At 48.6% G+C, this 22,678-nt stretch overlaps 1 protein-coding gene across 1 annotated transcript in view; it reads right to left on the reverse strand.

Moving 5' to 3' along the window:
* Nucleotides 1–22,678, reverse strand: part of KAZN (kazrin, periplakin interacting protein) — a 1,036,992-nt gene that overhangs the window by 428,910 nt on the left and 585,404 nt on the right. Inside the window, exon 3 of the mRNA XM_035019741.1 lies at nt 8,093–8,336. Coding sequence (XP_034875632.1) covers nt 8,093–8,336 — 244 coding nt within the window. The remainder of the gene's footprint in view (nt 1–8,092; nt 8,337–22,678) is intronic.

Below are 22,678 nucleotides of genomic sequence, written 5' to 3' on the forward strand. Positions count from 1 at the left end.
ATTCAACAACTATTTGTTGAGCTCTTGCTATGTGCCAGGCAATGTTTTAGGTGCTATAAGTGGAGCTGAAAATAGATTACACTCTGCTCTCACGAAGCTATCCTTCTAGACTCACAACTAGAGTGCCTGGCATAAAAAGCAGTTCTCAGCCGGGGACCATTTTGGTCCCCCGTGGACATGTGACAACTTCTGTAGATATTTGTGGTCGCCACAACTGGGGTGTGGAGGGTTCTACTGGCATCTAGTGGGCAGAGGACAAGGATGCTGCTAAACATCCTACAGTGCACACAACAGCTTCCCTCCCCAACAAAGAATCCTCTTGCCCTAAATGCCAACGCTGCTGAGGCTGAGAAACTCTAGTATAAAAGAATCTGTAAAATATTAATAGGTCCTTTGCTGGGCATGGTCTTGGGCAACTGGAGGCTCCCGAGACCACACGGAGGGAAGCTGGGAAAGGGAAGGACACAGGTGGTTGGAGAAGAAGGAGAGGGCTCCTGGGTGGCTCAGTTGGTTAAGCGACTGCCTTCAGCTCAGGTCATGATCCCGGAGTCCCGGGATCGAGTCCCGCATCGGGCTCCCTGCTCAGCAGGGAGCCTGCTTCTCCCTCTGACCCTCCCCACTCTCATGTGCTCTCTGTCTCTCTCATTCTCTCTGTCTCAAATAAATAAATAAAATCTTTAAAAAAAAAATGTTTAAAAAAAAGAAGAAGGAGACCACAAGACTCCAGCTTCACTGGGGCTCATGCTCCCAAAGAGAGAGAAAACACACAAAGTCCAGAAGCAGGAGGCTCCGAGCCCAGGATGAGATGGTTCTTTTCACTGGTGACCAGTGACCCCCGGGTTGCGGATCTTGCAAGCAGGATCCAGTTCCCTCCTTGTCAGCTAACTTCACACCGAAGTGAGGGGTATCACTGCTCCCCTCACACTCTGTCAAGGACTCAGAAACCACCAGTAGCCTAGGGAAGTAATACTCAAGAACAGAGACAAGCCTACAGCTCCCTCAACCTTCTCAACATATCAAATCAAAGGATGTTTCTGACTTAGGAGACAACACAGGTTTAAGCAGCAGAGGGACCTGGTGGGTTTGAATTCCTGGCTCCGTCACCACCAACCGAGTGACCTCCGGCATCAAAGGGGAATGAGCGAGAGCATGGACTCTGGAGCCAGAGCTTGGTCAACTAACAGCAGAATGCCCTTTTGGAAGTGACATATCATTGCTCTACCTTAGTCTTCTTAGATGTGATATGGGTACAAGAATAGTACCTGCCTCCTAAGTCATTATGAGGAAAGAATGCATCAATTCAGTGCATAATATAGGAAAGTACTTAGAACAGTATACCTGGCTCCGAGCGGAGACTACGTCAAAGCTTGCTGTCCTCAGCACCATCAGAGTTATTACTATATCATGTGACTTAAACTCTCCCAGTCCCAGCTTCCTCTTTCAAAAAATGGGCCTAAGAGTTGCCAACCCATTGGGCACAGGACTCAATTATGCATGTTAAGCACTTGGGACAATATCTGATATTCATTTATTGAAAAGTTTGACAAAAGCACGGAAACCAGTTCTCATTTAGTCCTATATTAAACTATCCACCAGGTGAAAATGACATGGTGTCAGGATGGTTCCAGAACGCCTAGTGTTTTGTGATATACTCAAGAGGTGAGTTCCGAGAACCATTACGCAGCACCAAAGGTGAGTGTAAAATATTAGCTCTGGGCCCACCTTCCTTGAGAGGGTACTTTGGTCTTAATGATTCACATTACTTCAAACCATCTGCGGGGCTGAGACAGTAATGGTAATAGAAGGCCTGGACACCCCAGGGAGGTAATCCAGTGCTTGCTCTGATGGAAGGGGGGGGTGGGGGCTGGGTGAGGCGACTCCTTCTCCCACTCTCCTCCATCCTCCTGCACATCACAGGAGAGCACAGAGGTCCTGGGGGTGCTCTGCCTGCAGAACGGCCTATTAACCAGCCCCATCTGAGCTCTCATGCTAGGGTCGCAATTCATCAGAGGGAGAAGGGGACGGGAGTTTTTCAGAAGTCTGACCCATAGGTCTGCCAAGGCCAAGTTAACAAAGACACCAAAACAAATTGAGAACCAGTGATTTCCCACCACACAGAAGCCACCTGCCCAAATAGTTGTTCTTGCCAAACTCATTAAGACTCCGTTTAGCGTCTTTCATGTTTCTAGCAGCTTAGGACTCCAAGGGTGAAGCAGGAATGCCCACAGAGCACGACCTGGACTCCACCACTTAGATCTGAGGTTGCATCAAACAAGCAAGAATGTTCTGGTCTCTTCCAACCACATGGGGATCCCTTTGCCTGGCCTTCCTCCACCTTCTTCACAGTAGAGATGGGGCTGGTGACATGGGCCAGCAGGATTCTTACCTGCTCTGAGATGTCAGATGGTCACTCTGTTGACTTCAGGGAAACTGTCCTTTGCTAAGTGAGCCTGCCTAAACCTGCTCTGCCTGCATCTCAGATGATGGAGACACGGTGATGAGGGCTGTTGGTGGCACCCCCTGTCATCCCAGGTGTTACGGACCCTGATATCCAGCCCAAACGGTACAGACTGATTTTCATGTACAGTATCACTAGCCTCAGCAGGTGATTTCTATTTTCCAAAGGTTTTTCACATTCATGATTTTATTTGATACACTATGCCTTAAAACTAGGAATCCGATTTCTTAGTTCAGTAAGGTGGGATTTTTTTTCCTACAAATCTTACAGAGACTTAGCAGACCATAAAACAGACTCGATATTAAAATATAGTGCTACACACAAAGAAAGTTTTCACGTGGTAATTCAGAAGACCCTTCAGAAGCTTGCAACACCTGAGAATGAGGATCATGGGGTCAGGAAAAAAAAAAAAAAAAAACAACGATCCGGATTCAAATCCAGGCTGTGTGACTTATTAGCTATGTGACTTTGGGCAAGTTGCTTAACCTTTCTGAAACTTATTTTTCTCATCTGCAAAATGGGGTAGAATGAGTTGTGTTCTTGCCTGACGGAGGACAGGGAGTAAGAAGCCAAGCGCTAAAGCTCACACAAACCAGTCCAGGAAAAGGTCTGAAAAGAACTGGGGAATTGATGTTGATTTCACTTATCTATATAACTCAGGAATAAATATAGACAAAATAGGCAACGAATATGGCCAGGACCCTAAGCGTGACCTTCTGGGCCCCATATGATTTGCACAGTGAGCAGGCAACATTCCAACCAGCACACCCCACCTGCCAAGCCCATCTGCCACAAGCTCAGTGGCAGCCGGCAAGTCACACATTATGACCTACAGGATTCCTCAAAAGTGCCAGCAGTCTTGGGGAGCTGGGGGGTAAAGGAATGCAGAGAACATGCCTTGCCTTGCCCTGGGAGGATATGGGACAGTGCTCCTACTATAAACATCAGATTGGCTTAGACTTCTGGTTAATATCAAAGGAGTTCTGAAAAGCCTCCATAAATCATGAAATATTGGAAGCATGAAATTAATCAGAGCCAGAAACTTGACTTCAGGGGTCCTCCGAAGGCATTTTCCAAAGACCATGGGAAGACAGTAAATAACAGCCAATCAATAACTAATTTCAACCATGCTGTACTGATCTGTAAGTAATCTCTTTGCAACCACGCACGGTGATTTTCGGGAAGAACTTTGAAGTCCCATCTCATGACAGCCTACCAGATTAGGAAAAGACACATGTCTCTTTCAGCCCATTGATATAGCTGGAACACCAAGACGGATGTGACTCGAGGTCCGTAAGTTGGGGGCAAGCTAACAGAAGGGGCTAACAGAAGGGGACTTCTAAGATTCCACCCCATTTTGTTCCATCTTCTCTGACATTTGGAAATTCTTTCTCCAAAAAAAAAAAAAAAGATAAAAGTCGACTTGAGAAAATAACAGCGTAGGTAGAATGAATTGGGAAGGGGATGCCAAAAGACAGAACTTATTTTGCAAAGCCACAGTGTCTAGTGTTCTGCAGACTGCTCACACATTCAATTCAGTCGAGAGGTAATTCATACTTCACGGCAGAATTTCCACTATTGTAGTGATGCTAGATAAGAACAGTCAGACCTGAAGTAACAGCCTATGTTAGCGCCTAGGGAGAAAAAAATAAAGCTTGCATCTATTTATGGAAATTGACCAAGGTGTAGGAGAATGACCCTTTTCTCCATCCCAGTCCTAACAAATGCAGTAGGCTCGGAGTCCTCAACACCCAAAAAAGATGCTATCAGCACTCCCACTTGCATAGGCATATAAATACAATTACTTCATTTAAAAAAAAAAAAAACAACCAACAAACTAAGAGCAGTTGGCATACATCCTACGAGGCACAAGTATTTTATGGTATATAGAGTTTACACCTATTTGAATCGGGTACAACGGAGCTTAATTGTTTTATTCTATGCATAGCAAAGCAACCAATTGAATCTAATATTAGTCATTCATCAGATAAATCATTTTCAGAGAAACAAACTGCTATATTTTCCCCTCAAACAACAGCAAGCATTTTAAACACATTTTCCAGAGATGTTACGCCGAGGAAAACAGCTTAGAAATGTTACTTTAAACAAATCCGTTCTCTGGCTACCAACAACAAGACAAATTGGAACAAATGCTTGGCTCTGTTCTTTCTGAGGCTCCTTCTGTCCACCTGTCAAAGGCAGTTCTGACCCCCCCGCCGCTCCAACCCAAGACGCAGCTCCGGAGCTGTGAAATGTGCCACCCTGCCTGGATACCCTCTACACTGGATGCCAGCATCCTCATTAGGGATTATCCAACTCACTCGAAGCAGGGAGAGAGGAGATGGGCTGGCTGCCAAGTGTTCTTTCAACACAGATTCCGAAAGAAGATCCTGCAAAGTGTCGAAAGCCCAGATTTTCAGCAGTTCACTTTCTAGACTCTGTTACATAGCAACCAAGCCAGCTCACACAGGGTACCAACCAAGTTAATATTTTGTTTAAATGACACACTGGATTAACTCTCTAGAAAAACCCCAAGTTTTCTTCGTCGACTTACCTAGTGTCAGGTGCCATCGCTGGAACAAAACTCCTGTGGTGAATTGACGAGCTTGTGTAATTCAGTAAAAAAAAATTTAACCCAAAATTTGAAAATAGATCTAACAATTTCTTGGCAGGGAGAGCAAGAGGTGACTCTTCCCCGTAACCACTTGTGCTAATGTTATTAAAAGTGCATTAGCACTCATTTAACATGTGCATAATGCCCTTTAGTAAAATATGCCTTCTACAAATACATTTTGAGAGATACTCATTTCATTCAAAACTTTGATTTGAAAAAGGACAACTCAATAGCACCAAATGCTTCTAGGGCTTGGGCCCATTAAATCTCCCCAACACAGACAAAATTAAAACAGAAGACAAATTCAGAAGAATAGTCAGGTACCCCCAGGAGCCGAGCTTGAGGTGCATTACGAAGAAGCATGAGGAAACCAATCGACAACACTTTAGAATTAACTTGAGAGAACCCCACGCTTTCCTTTAGGAATACGAAAGCACCAGCCGAAGAAACCACCAGAACACATCTATAGCGGGTTTCTGTTCTAGCAGAATGCTGCCATAGGTCATGAGAGCAAACCAAAACAAGAAAATAAAACCAAAAAAACTCACAGAGGCTAACTAATGTAAAAAGTACTGGATTAGGGGCGCCTGGGTGGCTCAGTTGGTTGGGCGACTGCCTTCGGCTCAGGTCATGATCCTGGAGTCCCTGGATTGAGTCCCGCATCGGACTCCCTGCTCGGCGGGGAGCCTGCTTCTCCCTCTGACCCTCCCCACTCTCATGTGTTCTCTCTCATTCTCTCTCTCTCAAATAAATAAATAAAATCTTAAAAAAAAAAAAAGTACTGGATTGGGGTACTCCTGCAGAGCTAAAGTAAGTGATACCCTACCAGATTATATGGGGGAGCTTGTTCTCTTTTCAACCATAACTTTCATTTAAATTCACATCAATTTAGAGGGATATGTGGCCAACAATTACGTTGAGTTAAAACCTTTAACATTTTATTCTCTGATTATAAAATCACTGAATTCCCCCTGGTAAAGGTGTCGAAAAATATCAAGGATACACGGGAAAAATCAAGACCATCCTTCATCCAGCCCCCCACAGGGGGTTATCCAGCTTACTAACATGGGCAGGCATACTCCTAGGAGCATGAGGGTACATGCTGGTTTTGGGTGTTTTGAAGGATATCAAGAGATCCAAAAGTCATTTCCACAGCCTAGGGCATTTTTGTAGGAAAAGAGAAGAAGGAAACCGCCCCCTGTTCCTCCACTACAACAATTTAACCATCAGCTAAGCATCTCAATTTCCAAGTTGGGTGCATGGATCACCGCCGTACTGACCTCCTTAGCACCCTCAGTCTGCAACCGGACCCAGGACTCAAACGAAAGCCACTTAACTTTTCCTTGGCTGAGAAAAAGGGGCAGACGGTGGGAAATAAACCAGCATTGTTCAGTCCTCCTTACCATGGCTTTTGATTCTTAGCAGAATGCCAGTTCTTAGCTATTTCTTTAATGTTGGAAGAGTCTCTGCCTATAAAGAAGAAAGCATTACCATGCAGTCTAGCTTCCTTTTTTTTTCTCCCTCCAGATGCCAGCGGAGAGCATCTTTCCACACAGTGACAGCGCAAGGGATAAATGACAGAATAAGCAGATACCCACCTTGAAAACTGCAGCAAATAACAGCTTTACAACACCTTCCCACCATTACGTCATGGCTACTTCAGTCCCAAATTCCCGCCCTAATTCCTAGGACTTCTGACTGACTCCGCGAAGTACCAAGTTAACATGACTTGGAATTCAGCATAAAACTAAGTACAGGCTTAACATCTCGCACCAGGAAAAGCACACCTTCCCCAGGAAGGTAAGGAGCAAACAGAAACTGATGGGGAGAAGGCATTAATACGAACACGGACACTCTCTCGCAACACTTAGGAGAAGGTCTCGGAACAACAACAAAACCAGAAAATTCCTCTGAGCCACTGAGCTATGGGTACCTCATACTTCATCAAGTGACATATTTATACAAGTGGCCCTTCTAGACTGGATCATTTTTCTCTGTCAGATTCTGGATTTCAGCAGTTTAGTTTATTAATCAAATGATATTAATAATCAGTGGTACCATTTCTTAAAGAGCAATTAGGCAAAAAAACAAAACAAAACAACAACAACACTGAAAAGCCAGTCTACCCTTTTACTTTTCAATTCACAGAAACCCAACAGGACATTTTTGGATGCTTCCTCCACCTTTAACCCTCCCCGGGATTTCAGGGCTTCATCACTGTCAATGTCAACAAGGTCCAGCTGTCTTTTTTCCCCCTCCTCCTCTAAAATGCAAAGAGTCCCTTCCAGCAGCAGCTCCCTGCAACCCACCATCTAAACCTTCATTTCGCCAGGAGCCCATCATCACTCAGCCTTTGAGGTCTAAGATTTCCCCCTGGAAAGTGCTCTCGGTGTTTGTATTTGCTGGAAATTTAAACTCCCTGCTGAGCAGAGCATCTACTGTTGCATCGATATATTCCGCTGTCTGCGCGATCTCAGATGGGGAGAAAATAAAGTCCAGATGCAATTGAGACAAGGGATTTGGCATCCGTGGAGAAAAGTGCAAGCCAGTCCAATCCTCTACCCCAACCAAGGCAGCAGAGCCCGGAGCTCGCTCTCGGGGAGAGTCTCTCGGAAGGAAGGAGCCTCCGGAACTGGGGGGGAGCTGTGGCATTCACCCCTACCCGGGGTGGGGGCAAAGGCCCGGGCACGAAAAGTTTGCCCACGGAGCTGGGGGCTGTGTGCCACCTAAAGGGCACTTTCTGCTGCGGGAGGGGCGCCGCCGGCTGCGCCTTGCTCCCGCCGGCCGGGGCCGGTGTGACGGCGTGAACCCGTGCACACTGCGCCGGGGTTTTCCTTAATGACAGCAGCCTGCAACTCGCGGCCGGGGAGCAGCGGTGGCCACCGCCGGGAGGACAGGGTTACCAGCCACAAGGCGAGGCGAGCTCGCCCCGGGCGTGGGGGCACCGAGGCCCGGCCACCTCCGGCCCGGGTCCTGCTCGCTCGCCCCCCCCCTCCGCCCTGGGCGCGGGCGATCCCTACCTTGCGCGCCGTGCTGGTGGTTCTCCATGTTCGCCGCCGCCGAGTCCGCCGCCGCCGCCGAGGCGCTGGCCGCTGCTCCCGGGCCCGGGCCCGGGCCGCCGCCGCCGCTCAGTTCCGCCAGTCTCCGGTTGGTGGCCGTGAGTTCGGCTCGCAGGTTGGTCACCTCCTGGCTGGCCGACTGGACCGCCCCATCGATGCGGAGCGCGAGCTGCTTATTGTCTTCCATCATGCTCAGGATTTTGGCCTGGGGGCGAGAGAGGTGACAAAGAGCTGCATGATGCGCGGGGGGGTGGGTGGGGGTGGGGGCGCGAGGCCGGGCACCCCCGGCTCTACCTGTTGGGTCCCCCGCGGCCCGGCTCCCCCGCGCCCCGACCCCCAGGCACCGGCAGCGCCGGCTCCTCCGGCGCAGGAATGACAGCGGCGCCTCCAGCCGGAGCCGCGGCGGTAGCGAGGCGGCGGGGGGAGGAGGAGGAGAAAGAGGAGGAGAAGGAGGAGGCGGAGCAGCGATCGCCGAGACCCCGGCGCCGAGCGCGGTTCGGGGAAGGACACCGCGCGCCGCCCGGCACTCTTGCACTGGAGCCTACCATTCGCCGCGCGCTCGGAAGGGGGCCCGGGCCGGGGCCCCGGGCGCACCCGCGGCCTCCCGCGCCCCCCACTTCGGGGACACACCCCCCGGGGGGCGGGGGCGGCGGGCGGCGGCCGCGAGTGGGCCGAGGTGGCGCCCCTGGCGAGGGGTAGGGGGTGCCTGCTCCCAGGCCGGCCCTCGGTCCCCTCCCGGGAGCGGTGGGGCAGCCCCCGCCCTGGCTAGCAGGCGCCCCGCGCCGGGCCGGGGTTGGGAAGGGGGTGGGTGCTCGGGAGAGAGGGGTGCTCGGGAAAGAGGCCGGGGAGGGGAGCAACGGGGACGGAGCTCCAGGGGAGGGGGCAGCTGGCGCGATCTCGGGAGTGGAGCTTTGCTTTCCTTAAAATGCGGGTAGGCAATGTGCAGCGGGGAGCTGAGCTGGTGCCCTGAGTGCCTCTCACTCTCCTCCCCACTCCATCTCCACCACCCCCACCTCCTCCGCCCCAACCTGCACTGTGTGTCCTCCCCCGGGGAGGAGCTCTCCCGTCCGGCCCCGGGGTGGGCCACCACTGGAGCTCTGGTCTCCTCACCGTCCCAAACTCCCGCGTGTGCACCCGAGGTGGAGGACTGGCCTTAGCCAGGTCCTAAGCTTCTTGGCCGGGCTAAATATTGGGGGGCGAGAGGGATGAGGCCAGGAGGGAAGAAGACTGGAAGGCATCAAAGGGGCTTCCCTCTTTCTCCTTCTTACTGGAGGAGTGGGAGTGTTGAGGCCCTGCTGACTCAATTTACCCATTCCCTCTTCAAAGGAGAACTGAGATAACCTTAAAGTTGATAAACCTACCCAACTCCTCTTTCTCCCAGAGCGCAGCCTTTGCATTTTTCACTGGGGCCCTGGATTCCAGCCACCAGACCTTGTTACCATAGCAAGCTTCATTCCATGCAAATAGGACAATTCGAAACAGCCAGTGTAACCCCAAGGACAACAGGACACCACCTTTCCAGCTCAGTCAACCTAGGAGAGTAGCTCAGAGCCCGCGGCAGACACTAATGGTGCCCTCCCTTGAGATTTATCAGCATCTACTAAGTAGGAAGCCTACTGTGTGCAAAGTGCTCAGGCTGCATTATCTCTTTGGAGTAAGAGTTAGGAGTTCGACTTTAGAGAGGAAGAAGCTGAAGCTCTGGGTTGGGGGTTAAGCAATTAACGCAAGCGCCCCCCCCTCCCCCCTGGCAGAAATCAGGTGAAACCAAGACTGGAAGTAAGCAGTCATCTGATTTCCAATTAGTCCCAGTGTGCCTTGGATGCTAGACTTTTATTTGGAACCATAAAAACCCACTCTTGCTCCAACCCCCTGGGGCCACTAACAAGCTTTTGTAAGAGGGCAAGCCCGCATTGGTAGAATGTGTGGCTGCAGACATAGTTTTTCCACTGTCTACTCTTCTGAGCTAACTGGTCAGCTGGGGATTGAACCCCTGACCTGTGTCTCATTAGCGGGAATTCTGACCCACTGGACCAACGAAGAAACTTAGGCTGCTTGGTGTATCTGTAAATCAGGATTCAGTTCTTTGAAGTCCTTTGGTTAAAGGAGTCTTCCGAAGGGGGGCTGTCATAGTTCAGCCACTATGGAAAATGGTTTAGTGGTCCCTCAAAAAGTTAAACACAGAATTACTATATGACTGAGCAATCACAGCCCTAGGTATATAGCCAAAGAGTTGAAAACTGATGCCCCCAACAACAGGCTGTCCACAAATGTTCACAGAAGCACAATTCACAATAGCCAGAAGGTGGAAACAACCCAGATGTCCAACCACAGGTGAATGGATAAACCAATTGCGATATATCCATACAATGGGCTATTATTCAGCCTTGAAAAGGAATGAGGCATTGACACCTGCCACAATGTGCATGAAGCTCAGAAATAGTATGCTGAGTGAAAGAAGCCAGACACAGAAGGTAACGTGATTTCTTTTCTGTAGACTAGCCAGAATAGGTAAATCCAGACAGACATGTGTGCCAGGGGCTGGGGAAAGGGGAGAATGAGGAATAACTGCATAATGGGTACTGGGTTTTATTTTGGGGTGATGAAATGTTTTGGAAGTAGACAGAGGTGTGGTTGCACAATGTTATGAATGCACTAAATGCCATTGAAATGTTTGCTTTAAAATGGTTCATTTTAGGGGCGCCTGGGTGGCTCAGTGGGTTAAGCGTCTGACTCTTGATTTCAGCTCGGGTCATGATCTCAGGGTCGGAGATTGAGTCCTGGGTCTGGCTCTGTGCTGGGCGTGCTTAAGAGTCTCTCTCTCCCTCTGGCCCTCCCCCCTCTTAAAAAAAAGGTTCCTTTGATGTTATGTGAATTTCACCTCAATAAAGACAAAAGTCAGCACAAATGCAAATAGCAGTAAAAGGGGGGAAGGCAAGTCCTGGGAACAAACTTTCCGAGGACACAATCAGGAGCAGCTCTATCTGGAGAGCTCACCCAGAGCTTCGTCGTGGGAGAAAGAAGGTGGTCAGTTTTCATGCGTGATTTGTCTTTGCATCCATGCCACCTAACCCATAGTAAGCCCTCTGCAAATGAATGTGTGTGAGCGTGTTCATACAGTAAACAGACTGACCAAGTGTTACTCATTTTCCTCTTCAGTGAGATTACTCCCACCCACCAGAATCTTAAAATCAAGTCAAAACAAAACAAAACAAAACAAAAAATCTAACAAGGAGAAAAGAAAGCAAACACCCATTCTTTGAGTTCCTTCTTTCTCTCTGCCTCCTCTTTTCCCCAGCTGTAATACAGCCATTGAAATGTCAAGAAACTCACTTTAGAAACTCCTGGGGTGCCTCCTAGGATTTTAAAGAATTTTATTTTTGAGAAATTCCTTCTTAACATGAAAAGGGGGGTGGGGCTTTTACCAGCTGTGTCTCCTTATGTTTACCCACATGCAAAAGGGCCAGATCTTAGACAGAAAGCCTGGGATCAATTACCCTCTAGAATCCATTTGATTTAAACCCAAAAGATTACTAGTCTACCCCCCAACTTCCACCACTGCTCCTTCTTAGGTGATCTCAGGTAACAAAAAGGTCACAGAATCCACATCTCTGCCCCCTTGCCTAACACCCTATTGCAAGCCCACTTACCTGTCTGCAGGCTGATGTGCATTTGCAACTCATTTCTTGGGAGACACATATAAATATGGGGGAGGGGCTCCAGAGCTGTCTTTTAACCACAGCCCTCTCTCTTTGGGGTCCACAACTCTGAGCATGTGATCTTAAATGTTCCTAAAGTAGCCCCAGCCTCACAGCCCAGTAAGCTGACGTTAAGAACCATGCCAGAAAATGGGCTTGCTTCATAGGGATCTGCTCCTGTTTCCCCATGTTCCCAGTTGCCATCCTTCCCCATCTGCCAAACCCCATTCAAAGCTCAGGCAGTGCACTGGCTGGCCCTTATGCACTCACCAGCCTCTGCCAGTATTTGCTGAGTGCCCATCTTCCTGAGCAGAATGAGCATCTGAGCAGAATGTGCCATGTTGCATTTGATGCCCTTCAAAGTTTACCTGGGCATTTTGGAAAGTCTGCAAAACCATCGTTGCTCAGAGAAAGAAAACTCCTGATAAGAACCAAGGCAGAGAGCACAGCCCATTGCTGGCAGCCATGTCCTATGCACCTCCCTTCTCCCATAAATAGAATGACCTTATAATTTAATGTCCAAACTGGGACACTTTTGAGAGTAAGAGAGGGTGTTATGAATAATGAAGCTGGGATAAGTGGCATAAATTGGAACTGTCCCAGGAAACCCAGTAGATGTGGTTGCCCCACCCTGCAACCAAATGAGGCTATCTGGTCCTAGAAGGCAACTTTGGGATCATTTATTCCAGCACTCCTGTTGTATACTGGTAGATGGAGAAACACAGAGCCGGAGACAGGAAGGGGCCCTGAAACCGTGTTGGTTAAGGAGTTGGGAGGGATGAAAAGCAGAGTCTTTAGAAAATGACCCATCATCCCCATCATCCTACTAATGTGTATCCAGCACCATAGACTGTCAGACTGGACCACTGGTGCAGGGGCACTTCCTAAGTTCTAGATCTGAAAGAGCAAGGTCACAGTCTTGTGCAATCTGGCCTCTGACTTCATCTTGTACCACTCTCCCCTTGCTAACTACCCTCCTATCACTTAATTCTTCTGTTAAGATGTAGATCCCTAGTCCCACACCCGAGCAACCAGGATCTCTGAGGAGTTTCTAGGGACCTGCATTTGCAACAAACTTCCCCGGACTGTCTGGTGGACTGCGAAGTTTGAGACTCACTGCCCTAGGCACCCAGGGCAGGTGCTCATAAAGCACTGTGCACACGTGGGAGACACATAAATGCAAGGAAGCCTCTGGACCTCAGGTATGTCTGCAAGGGCTCCCTGTTCCCTCTCTTCTGGGTGCTGTCTGTCCTGTCTTCCCCACCCTCCTCCACCTGAGAGTCCCTAGGGAATCACCCTCCCTCCCTGCAGATGGATGCTCTGTTTATTCAAATTGTCACATGCAAATCCCGGCCAATCTAGGAGTTGTATCTTTTGTACATTTACACAGTTTACTTTGGCTGAGTGGGTCTTAACATGTGCTCTGGGGAAAGGGCAAAGCATCTCTCAGCGAGGGGCAACCAGGACTTGGGCCTCTGGGTGAGAAGACCAGGAGGGGGACAGAGCCATAGACATAGAGGAGAGTGTGCGGCAGGGAGCCCCAACAGTGAAGCTATAACCCCTTCCTGGCAATGCTCCCCTGCTGCCCTTAGTCACCCTCAGATCCACAGTCATGAAACGAAGGGATGGAGAAAAAAGGCACCAGGAAGGGACAACAGGGCAGGGGACCGTGGGGCTTAGGGAAATAGCCTGGAGCTATAAGATGAGAATGTATGCACATATATCTGTACAACACACACACACACACACTCAGTGTGGACACAGAGCACAGTTATTAGCATGAAGAGTGACATTCTCCTCTTGACTCCGCCAGCAATCTCTCATCCAAGGGTCGGGAACTTGGTCAGGTGCATCCCTCTGTCTGTATTTAACCAACTCAGTCATCCCTGCATGTTCTCCACCTGCAAACCATCCTTCCATAATCACTTATAATTCAGACACCCCTATGTATGGAATAAATACTAAATATACATACTAACCATGGGCTCATACACATAAACATATATACTTAAAGCCTCTACTTCTTCAGAGAAGTGTAATTTTTTTTCCTTCTTGAATGTTCCTTGTGTTTTTGATGTTTCTTACTTGGTGTGGTGAAGGGCTTACAAAGGGATGTGCCTGATGGCCTGGGCTCTTGGCTCTGTCCCTAGCTGTGTGATGGTGACAAGTAGTAACAGCCAAGCAAAATACAAAACCCTGAGACAACCATCCCTACACCCCAAAGAACTGGTCCAACCCCCAGATATCTTGCCAGACCTCCTGCCTTCTTGGGTCTTGGCTGTCTCCGTGGGCTGGGCGCTATCGTATTTTCCAGCATCACAGAGCAGTTTCTGGGAGGTTCCTTCAACAAGGCTAAAGAGAACATGGTCAAGTCTTCCAGCCCTTGGGCCTCCAGCTTCAGCTCCTCATCTCAGGGGAGCCCCCTCCCCACAGCCCATTGGCAGGACGGTGCTAACTGACGTCACCAATGATCTCACTCTTCTCTGAAAGCAAGAGTAGAGTCAACGTACAGGCTCTGGAGTTAGTGAGACAAGGGTTCGAGTCCCAGCCCTGCCACTTGCTCTGTGACACGAGCAGAGTTACTTAACTTCCCTGAGTCCCAACCTCCCCATTAGTAGAATGGGATGATGTGACTACCTACTTCACAGACGTGTTGAGGAATTAAATGAGCCACTGCACGTGAAGCGTCTGGCTGGGTGGCCGGAAGAACTCCACAGATGTTATCAGTGATGCGGACACCCGTGAGGAGATGCTGGAGAGGAGGATGGGGCGGCGAGGGCTCTGTAGGCAGCTCCCATCCTTTGGATATCACCATGACCCCACTGTGCTCATCATTTCCAGCAGCTGAGGCTGAATCTTCCCAACACTAAGGGTAGGTGTTTCCTAGCCTTTCCGCAGATCAGGAGAAACCCCGAGCTCAGGTTTGCTCACACTCACCCAGCTAGCAGGTGCAGAACCAGATTCAGGTTCAGGTGTGTCTGATTCCAATGTATCTGCCTTTTCTTCCTTTCCCCCTTCCCCTCAGATGCATGAACACAGTCTCCTCCCTGTGCGCCCTGATGCACCAAGGGACCTTCCGCATCCTTTCTAGCCCCAGGCCTTTCATTCTCGGCCAGAGGCACTGATGGGATGGAGAAACAGAAGGATCCACTCCTTGGTGGCCAGTGCATTAGTTCCTCCAGGCCCTGGGGACCCACTTGGTAAATTAGTTCTTTGGGTTCATGAAATGGTACCCCAGTGGCTTGAAATGTTTCGCAGACCTACCCTAAGTGGGTCATGTATTCTTTTCTCACTGATAGTATTATTCGTGTAATCTCCATCCTATAGGAGTTGCTTTCTATGCTTTCTAGGGGTGGGTGAGGAGATAGGTTTTGGGGTTTGTTTTTTTTTTTTGGTATTCTTTGTAATAGTCGTGCATTAGATTCAGTAAGGAGCACAGTAAGGAGCTCAATTTTCCAAGAATGGGATTTTTCAGGACTGCTTATCCTTTTCCCCCCATGTTTTGCTCTGCCATTCATTTAACTAAATGATATCTTCAGGAGAGGTTTTCGCTCATTTCTTCTCCCACCCCCACCCCTTGCTCAGACTCTTGAGAGCTTCTGCTTCCCTCTCTGTTCATCTCTTTCTACTCCTAGGATGCCTTATGCACTGAGCCACCACCACCACCCGCCCCCGCCTTAGGATCAGTGCAATAAAGACCAGTATGGCCCTCTCTCGAGGCCACTGAGCTAAGACCCCTATGCCCCTGACAACTCATTACAAAGGCATCTCAGATATGGGGACGTGTCCTTTCTCAGGAATTGGAAACAGCAGGAGTAAGGAAGGGCTTTGGAATCTTGCCCCTGGAGTCAACACTAAACCTTTCCAGCACTAAAGTGCCCTGAGAAAAAATATTTATTACTGATGAGCATACACTGTTCAATCCAGTGTGCCATGAAGGACTGTATCAGCAACCATCTGCCCTGATACTCAGGATTAGCTGTCCGACTGTACACATATAATTAGAAGAGAGCTATTTTACCCAACGTTCGGCTCATTGGGATAATGTGTCTCTAGCCAGTAAATTGTGAAGTTGCCATATTTATCTTAATTGACTGCCCCTTTATTTGTTTACCTGCCTTATTTTATGCTGGGGAGAAGTAAAACAATTTTATAATCCAATATAAGGCCATGTTATTAGATGTGTGTGCAGTTCAAGAGGGAACTGTGTTTGCTCAGAGCAAGGTCAGTTATGGTGCTTTTGGTCAGCATCCTTGGCCATCTTGGTAGTAAAATGGTACCCTGCCACCTTTGTCCCGGTATGGCTAGCTGCTAGCTGCGGATATGCGCTCCTTTTGAAAAACAAAGAACTAGGAGATTTGGCTTTAAAAGAGGTTGGTGGAGGCACAGAAACAAGGGCTGGGGGGGGTGGCATTCTCTGGCATCCTGCACCCACATTTTCAGCCCCAGCCCTTCCCCCCAGCATGTTGGTTCCACACCTCGCCCCTCAAACTGCTAGCACTGTAAGTGCAGGAATGCAAGTGTCCAGGCTCTGTAACAGCTATCCTGTATCCGAGAGATGAAACTGTCTGGAAAAAAGAAATAGAGCTGGGAGCTCCCCCATCCACAGGAGCCAGTGAGGAGTCCCTGAGGCCTGGGGGGTCCTGCAGGTGGTCACTTAATCGTGGGAGCCGTATAGCTTTGGGGAACAGTATTGAGCCTGAGTCTTCCAGGCAGCTTTGGGAAGAAATGACAGACAGACTAGGTTCTTGTCCTGTCATTCATTAGGAGGCATCAAACCAAAGTGTGAACTTTGATGTCTCCTAAAGGTTGGATGGGTCCAGGGCTTTCGCTAGCCCACAGAGTACCTTTGTGCAAGTTAGATAAGATGGGTCCTCTTCCCCCAGGTGAATGCAGCCTGCTTGTGGGCACAGACTCAGAGAATGGAGCCTTAGCCCTCCTGTGGGTGAGCTCCCTTTGGACACCAAGCAGGAAATGATCATATGAATCCCTTACCACCTGGATTTCCCCCTAACTCAGAGGGTTTTTATGGCTCTAGTTTTTAAAAGATCAATGACTATTACTGTGTGAGTTCAAAGTAACATACATTTACAAATCTGTGTACCCTTTTATGTGAAGACCATTGAATTAAGTTATTTTACCTTTTTCATTAAATTTCAGTGATGGGATTAACCCTTTCTTCCTCAAAGTTTTCTAGACTTTCTAAGAAGATGCTAAATGAGCTGGCAGATTCAGAATCTGGTTTTGCCTGAAAGTGTGAATGGAGGGGGTGCTATGATAATAAAATGATAATAAGGATTCTAGCGGGTTCTTACATTAAACACACGGCTAAGTACTTAACCTACATCCCTGACAACAGCCCTATGAGGAAGAAGCTACTATTATGCTCATTTTGCAGATAAGAAAACAGGTGTGGGGAGGTAAAGTCACCCAAGGTCATCCAACCAACAAGAGGCAGGGCTGGGACCTGGGTCAGTGGGACACTGGTGGCCTCCTCTTCACTAGTATCTTGTATCACTTCCTTACTCCTCAAACTCACCCTTTGTACTGGTGAAGTGAAAAGTATAGGAAAGATGGAACTCAGGGACACACCCGAACTGAGGAACTCTGCTCAGGAATTCTTCGCTTTGCCATTGGGAAGACACTTGAGCATCCCTGTTCAGCCCTATGACGCTCATGGTTCCAGCGGGTCTGATTTCCCAGGTGCACACATCTGTACTTGGAGTGCGCAGCAAGTGCGAGAAGAACATCATCCAGCTTGTGGACTTTAGAATTTTAGATCTGGAAGGGACCTCAGCGTTCAGAGGCCAAATGTGCTTTCTTTTACAAATGAGGACACTGAGACCCCGGGAGATAAGTTCAGCGGCCGGATAACCCAGACATGCAGGGGTGAAACTTACTATCACTATTATTTGTTTATATTTTTTATAAGTGAGCACGTGGCCATGGGAGAGGTTCAGTAAACATTTGCCGAACTGAATTAAATTGTGGCATTTGATTTATCCATCTGAGGGGGTGCATCAAAAAAAAAAAAAACCCCAAAAAAACAAAAACCAAACCGGCTCTATTTCTGATCATTCTGTTGTGAAAAGCTTCCAAACTCAATATAAGGTGAAAACCTCTGCTATGAAGCCTCCCTTTGATCTTACACTTCTTTTTCTTAAAAAGGATAGCAAACTTGGCAACCGATTCTCCCCAAAATTAATAATCAAACCTTAGAAATCTTCTTTGGTTATTCCAACAACTTAAAACAGAAAGAAACAAAACATTCCCTATAGTGTCTCCCCTTCCCCTCCCTTCCGACACCCCCACTAGGGAACAGCTGTGTCTGTTTAAAATTGATTTTGATCTCTCAGAAAGGATCTGGTTTCTCTGCACACCGAGCTGCTGCCTTGGGATGGTGTGTGTGGTTCTGAGTATTGGGGTTCTGCTGACTCTGTTGTAATTCTAACAGGCCCTGCCCTTGGGGATGTGGGGGACAGGACACCTTTGCTGTCATCGGTGTGGTGGCTGGATGTCCCACTGTCTCAGGAGTCATTTTGCCCCCTCTCCTCATTCTTATTTCCCGTCCGTGGCACACTGGATTATGGCTGCTGATTCCTCACTCCCCTCCCAAGATAGCAGCACCCACCTTGCCCCTGCCTCCCACTTTTCATTACCTCCCACTAGGGCAGGTGGAGCATCTTCCTCTCTCCCACTCTACCATGTGACTTGCTTTGGCCCTCGGAATGTTAGTTGACTTGCAGCAAGCAGGGACCTTTAATGCTTCCTCACCGTTCTGCTTGACCTCTTAGGCTCCTGCAATCCTCCATGTGAAGCACATGGCCCAGGAAACTGCCTCATTATTCTCAGCCCCAGAATGAAGACACGGGGAACAAACCAGAGCCCGACCTTCAGCCTGGAGAAAAAGCCAGCCAGAGCCTAGCCACACCCTCAGAAATGTGCCGATCTATAAATGGGAAAAAGAAATGCTGTTGTAAGCCCTAGAGATCCTGAGGCTGTTTGTTACACACCAAAAACGGACCAATACATTATGGACACCAGCACCTGAGATAAGGCTATCATCTCACCTGCAGGTGAAAGAGCATCAATGTGCACTAACTTGTGAGATTTAAGAAACAAAACAGATGAACATAGGGGAAGGGAAGGGAAAATAAAATAAGATAAAAACAGAGAGGGAGGGGCACCTGGGTGGCTCAGTCGTTAAGTGTCTGCCTTTGGCTCAGGTCATGATCCCAGGGTCCTGGGATCGAGCCCCACATCGGGCTCCCTGCTCGGCGGGAGGCCTGCTTCTCTCTCTCCCACTCCCCCTGCTTGTGTTCCCTCTCTCACTGTGTCTCTCTGTCAAATAAATAAATAAAATCTTTAAAAAAAAAAAAAAAAACAGAGAGGGAGACAAACCATAAGAGACTCTTAACTCTAGGAAACACACTGAGGGTTGCTGGAGGGGAGGGGTGTGGGGGAAAGGGGTAACTGGGGGATGGGCATTAAGGAGAGCACTTGATGTGATGAGCACTGGGTATTATATGCAACTGATGAATCACTAAATTTTATCTCTGAAACTAATAATACAAGATATGTTAACTAAATTGAATTTAAATAAAAAAATTGTTTAAAAAAGATACCAATGGGGAATTTATTGGCTCAGGAAGTTGGGGTCTAGAGGTAGGTCAGAGCTCAGGGATCCCGGGAGCTCAAGCCAGCAGATCTTTGTCTTTTGCTCCTTCCTGGCCTCCTTTTCCATTCTCTTCCAAGAACCTGGCCTCTCTCCCCATAGAGGAGGCTGGGGGACCACGGCCATAGGTAGCTCAGGACTTACAGTATGCTACTTTAGCTACCTCCCAGGAAAAGGCCCCTCTCTCCTACTGTTCCCAGGCCAGAGCTGGCCTACCCCTGGGCCCTGGCATGGTGCTCCCTTGACTGAGTAGGCCTGGTATGTGTGCCCAACCCAGAAGCCCCACAGAATCACTCTGGTTGGTGATCCCGCCAGAGATGTAAGGATCGGGAAGGAGCACATGCCCATGGCAGGAGGAGTGATTTAGCAGCAGGAGACGAGCAGACCCAGGCCACGGAGGTCCATGCCCCTGACAACGCTGCCCCAGCAGGAGCTGAGGAGCCTGGGCCTGCAGGCTGGGCAGCAATGTGAGCAGGCAGGCCCTGGCCACTCACTTGAACTTTTCATCATTCACACAGGCCTGGAATCCCCATCTCATCTTCCTAGGTGATTGATGAGGTTAGGCTTAACATCTCCAAGCTGCAGTTTGCTTGATTATCAAATAGGCGTAACAAATGCATAACTCATTATGGTATGGCAACAACGGTTAAATGAGATATTATGCAAAATCTTTAGTCCCTGTAGGGGATACTGTAGTGTTCTCCCCAGTTTTCCTCCTCAGGGTCCATGCACTCACCTGCCAAGAGCTAGGAATGTCAGCTACTGACCGCTCACACCTGCACCTGTCACCAGCAGCTGTCCTCCGCCGCAGGGGCCTCCCTCACCCAAGGTTGCAACCCCACCCAGGGACCAGCCCTTGGCTACCCACTTGAATAAAAAAAAAAGCCCAGCCCTTCTGGACCCACTCCATTTGGACCACTCTGAAGGGCCATCCCCGCTCCAGAGGTCCCTCTAGGCATCAGGGGCAAGCCACACTGTCTGCCAGCTTTTCCTTTTGCCCAAATCTGACTTCTTTGCTCCCTTACCTGAGTATCTCCCTAGAGCACTCCCTGGTAAACTGTCTGCATGCAGGGAACCAAATCTAAGGCATCCCGGGGACTGACACGCAGGGAGTGCTCCTGTAAGCTAGTCATAACCATTGGGAACACGCACTTACTCAGCCATTCGGCCACTGCCCATCTACCAAGGGCACACTTAGAAAAGACAGGAGAATGAGGATAATGTGCTAGCTAAGAGCGCAGAGTTGCCTACAGAACCAGACTGCCTGGGGTTAACTCCCTGGTCTACCTCCAATGGGTCTGTGACCTTGGCGTCCCTGTGCCTCAGTTTCCTTATCTGTAAAACAGCAGTTCTAATGGTTCCTATCTCATAGCGTTGTTACATGGACTAAATAAGTTGATGAGCACCAGGGTTTAAAACCGCATTGGGCATGGAGCAAGTGATTCTCAGCGTTTACTGCTCTGCTTTCGCTGGGGGGTGCGTTAGGCACTGGGGATGCAGGGATAGAGGAGACCAGTCCCTGCCCTCCCACTGCACACAGTCTCATGGCCAAGACAGATACAAAAACAGTACAGAGCCCAGATGCATGAGTCCTTGGCTTACCCAGGAAACAGTTAAGGACTTACATGTGCTTCCACTCTTATCCTGAGTGAGATGGAGCCATTGAATAGTTTGAGCAGAGGTGCAATATGAGATGATTTATGCTTTATGATGCTCCCCACCACTGCTGTATGGAAAAGACTCTAGGGGGACAGGAATGGAGGCAGGAAACCATTCAGGCAGTGGTTCCTAAGTCAAGAGAGTCATGATGGTGGCTTGAAAGATGGGAGAGACATAGAGGGAGAGGGGTGAGCATAGAGAGAAGGACTGGGTTCTAGAGAGACGCTGAAGGTAGAGACACAGGATTTGCTGACAGCTGAATGTGGCCCGTGTGTGAGAGAGGGGAATCAAGGATGACTTGAATGCTTTAGGTTTGAACAACTAGAAGAACGAAAAAGCTACTCATGACTGGGGAAGCTTGTTGGGGGAGCAGGCTTTGGGGGGGGGGTAAGTTGTATGCTAATTTTGAGATGCATATTAGACATCCAAATGGAGATATCCAGTGGGCAGTGGGATACATGAGTTTGGAGTTCAGGCAGTGGATCTGAGCTGGAGATATGAATTTGGAAGTTGTCGGCACTTAGGTGTCATTTAGAGACAGAAGAGACGGAGCATCTGGCAATGCGATCACTGGTGGCCCTGACCAGGGGTTTCATAGGGAGGGTGGGAGGATAAGGGGGCTGACATGCATAAAGCACCTAGTTTAAACTCTGGTGCATAGTAGATGCTCATGAAATGCTAGTCCCCTTCCTTCTCATTACTGACCACACAACTTGTCCAACGCACAGCTATCGCCCACTTACCCATCACCTCCCACATCTGTTAATATCAGTCACACAATTCTTCATTGTACGAGGCTCTGCTCTTAATATATTTTAAAGATAATTCACCGGGGATGGTGAACCCTGAGCTGACTGCAACACAGTGCTATTACCCTGGACGTCCCAGAGATGACCAGGAAATGTGCAAATATCCTAATAGTCAGCCCTGAAAAAGATGTTGGATTCCACTAGCTATGCATCATGATCAGTACTAATTGTCCCTTACTTGGAAATTAAATGAGCAGATTTTCCCCCCATACAGTGGCTAAAGGACTGTATGATGTCCTAGAAAATAAAAAGGTGAATGAACCTAGTATGAGAGGCAGCAGGCAGCCTCACACTGGGTTCCCTGTTGCTTATTAATAATAACAGCACATTGCATTAAATCAGAGGTGAGGCTTGTCACAGGAGCGCTAAGCATCCGTGCCTGGCTGTCATGGGCAACCCCTGGATTCTGCTCCTCATCGAGCAATCCACTAGCCGCTCAGTTTCTGCCCGTTAATTTCAAATCTGAGGATTAAGGCATGCTTTAAAAAAAAAAAAAAAGTTCCCACAGTGGTCAAATAGTATGCTTATCCTTGCCTTTCTGAGTATACTCATGAGATGTGAAAACTATAATTTTTGAGCATTAATATGTGTCAGATATTGTACTAAGTGCTTTATATTTCTCCCCTCATTTTATTATCTTGAAATTTAATTATCATAACAACTCCACAAGGTAGGTATTAGTAACACTGTTTAAGCTGAGGGTCCAAGA

The sequence above is a fragment of the Mirounga leonina genome, unplaced genomic scaffold (genome assembly GCF_011800145.1).
Source record: "Mirounga leonina isolate KUSES-001 unplaced genomic scaffold, KU_Mleo_1.0 Mir_173, whole genome shotgun sequence".
In the NCBI taxonomy this organism is placed as follows: Eukaryota; Metazoa; Chordata; class Mammalia; order Carnivora; family Phocidae; genus Mirounga; species Mirounga leonina.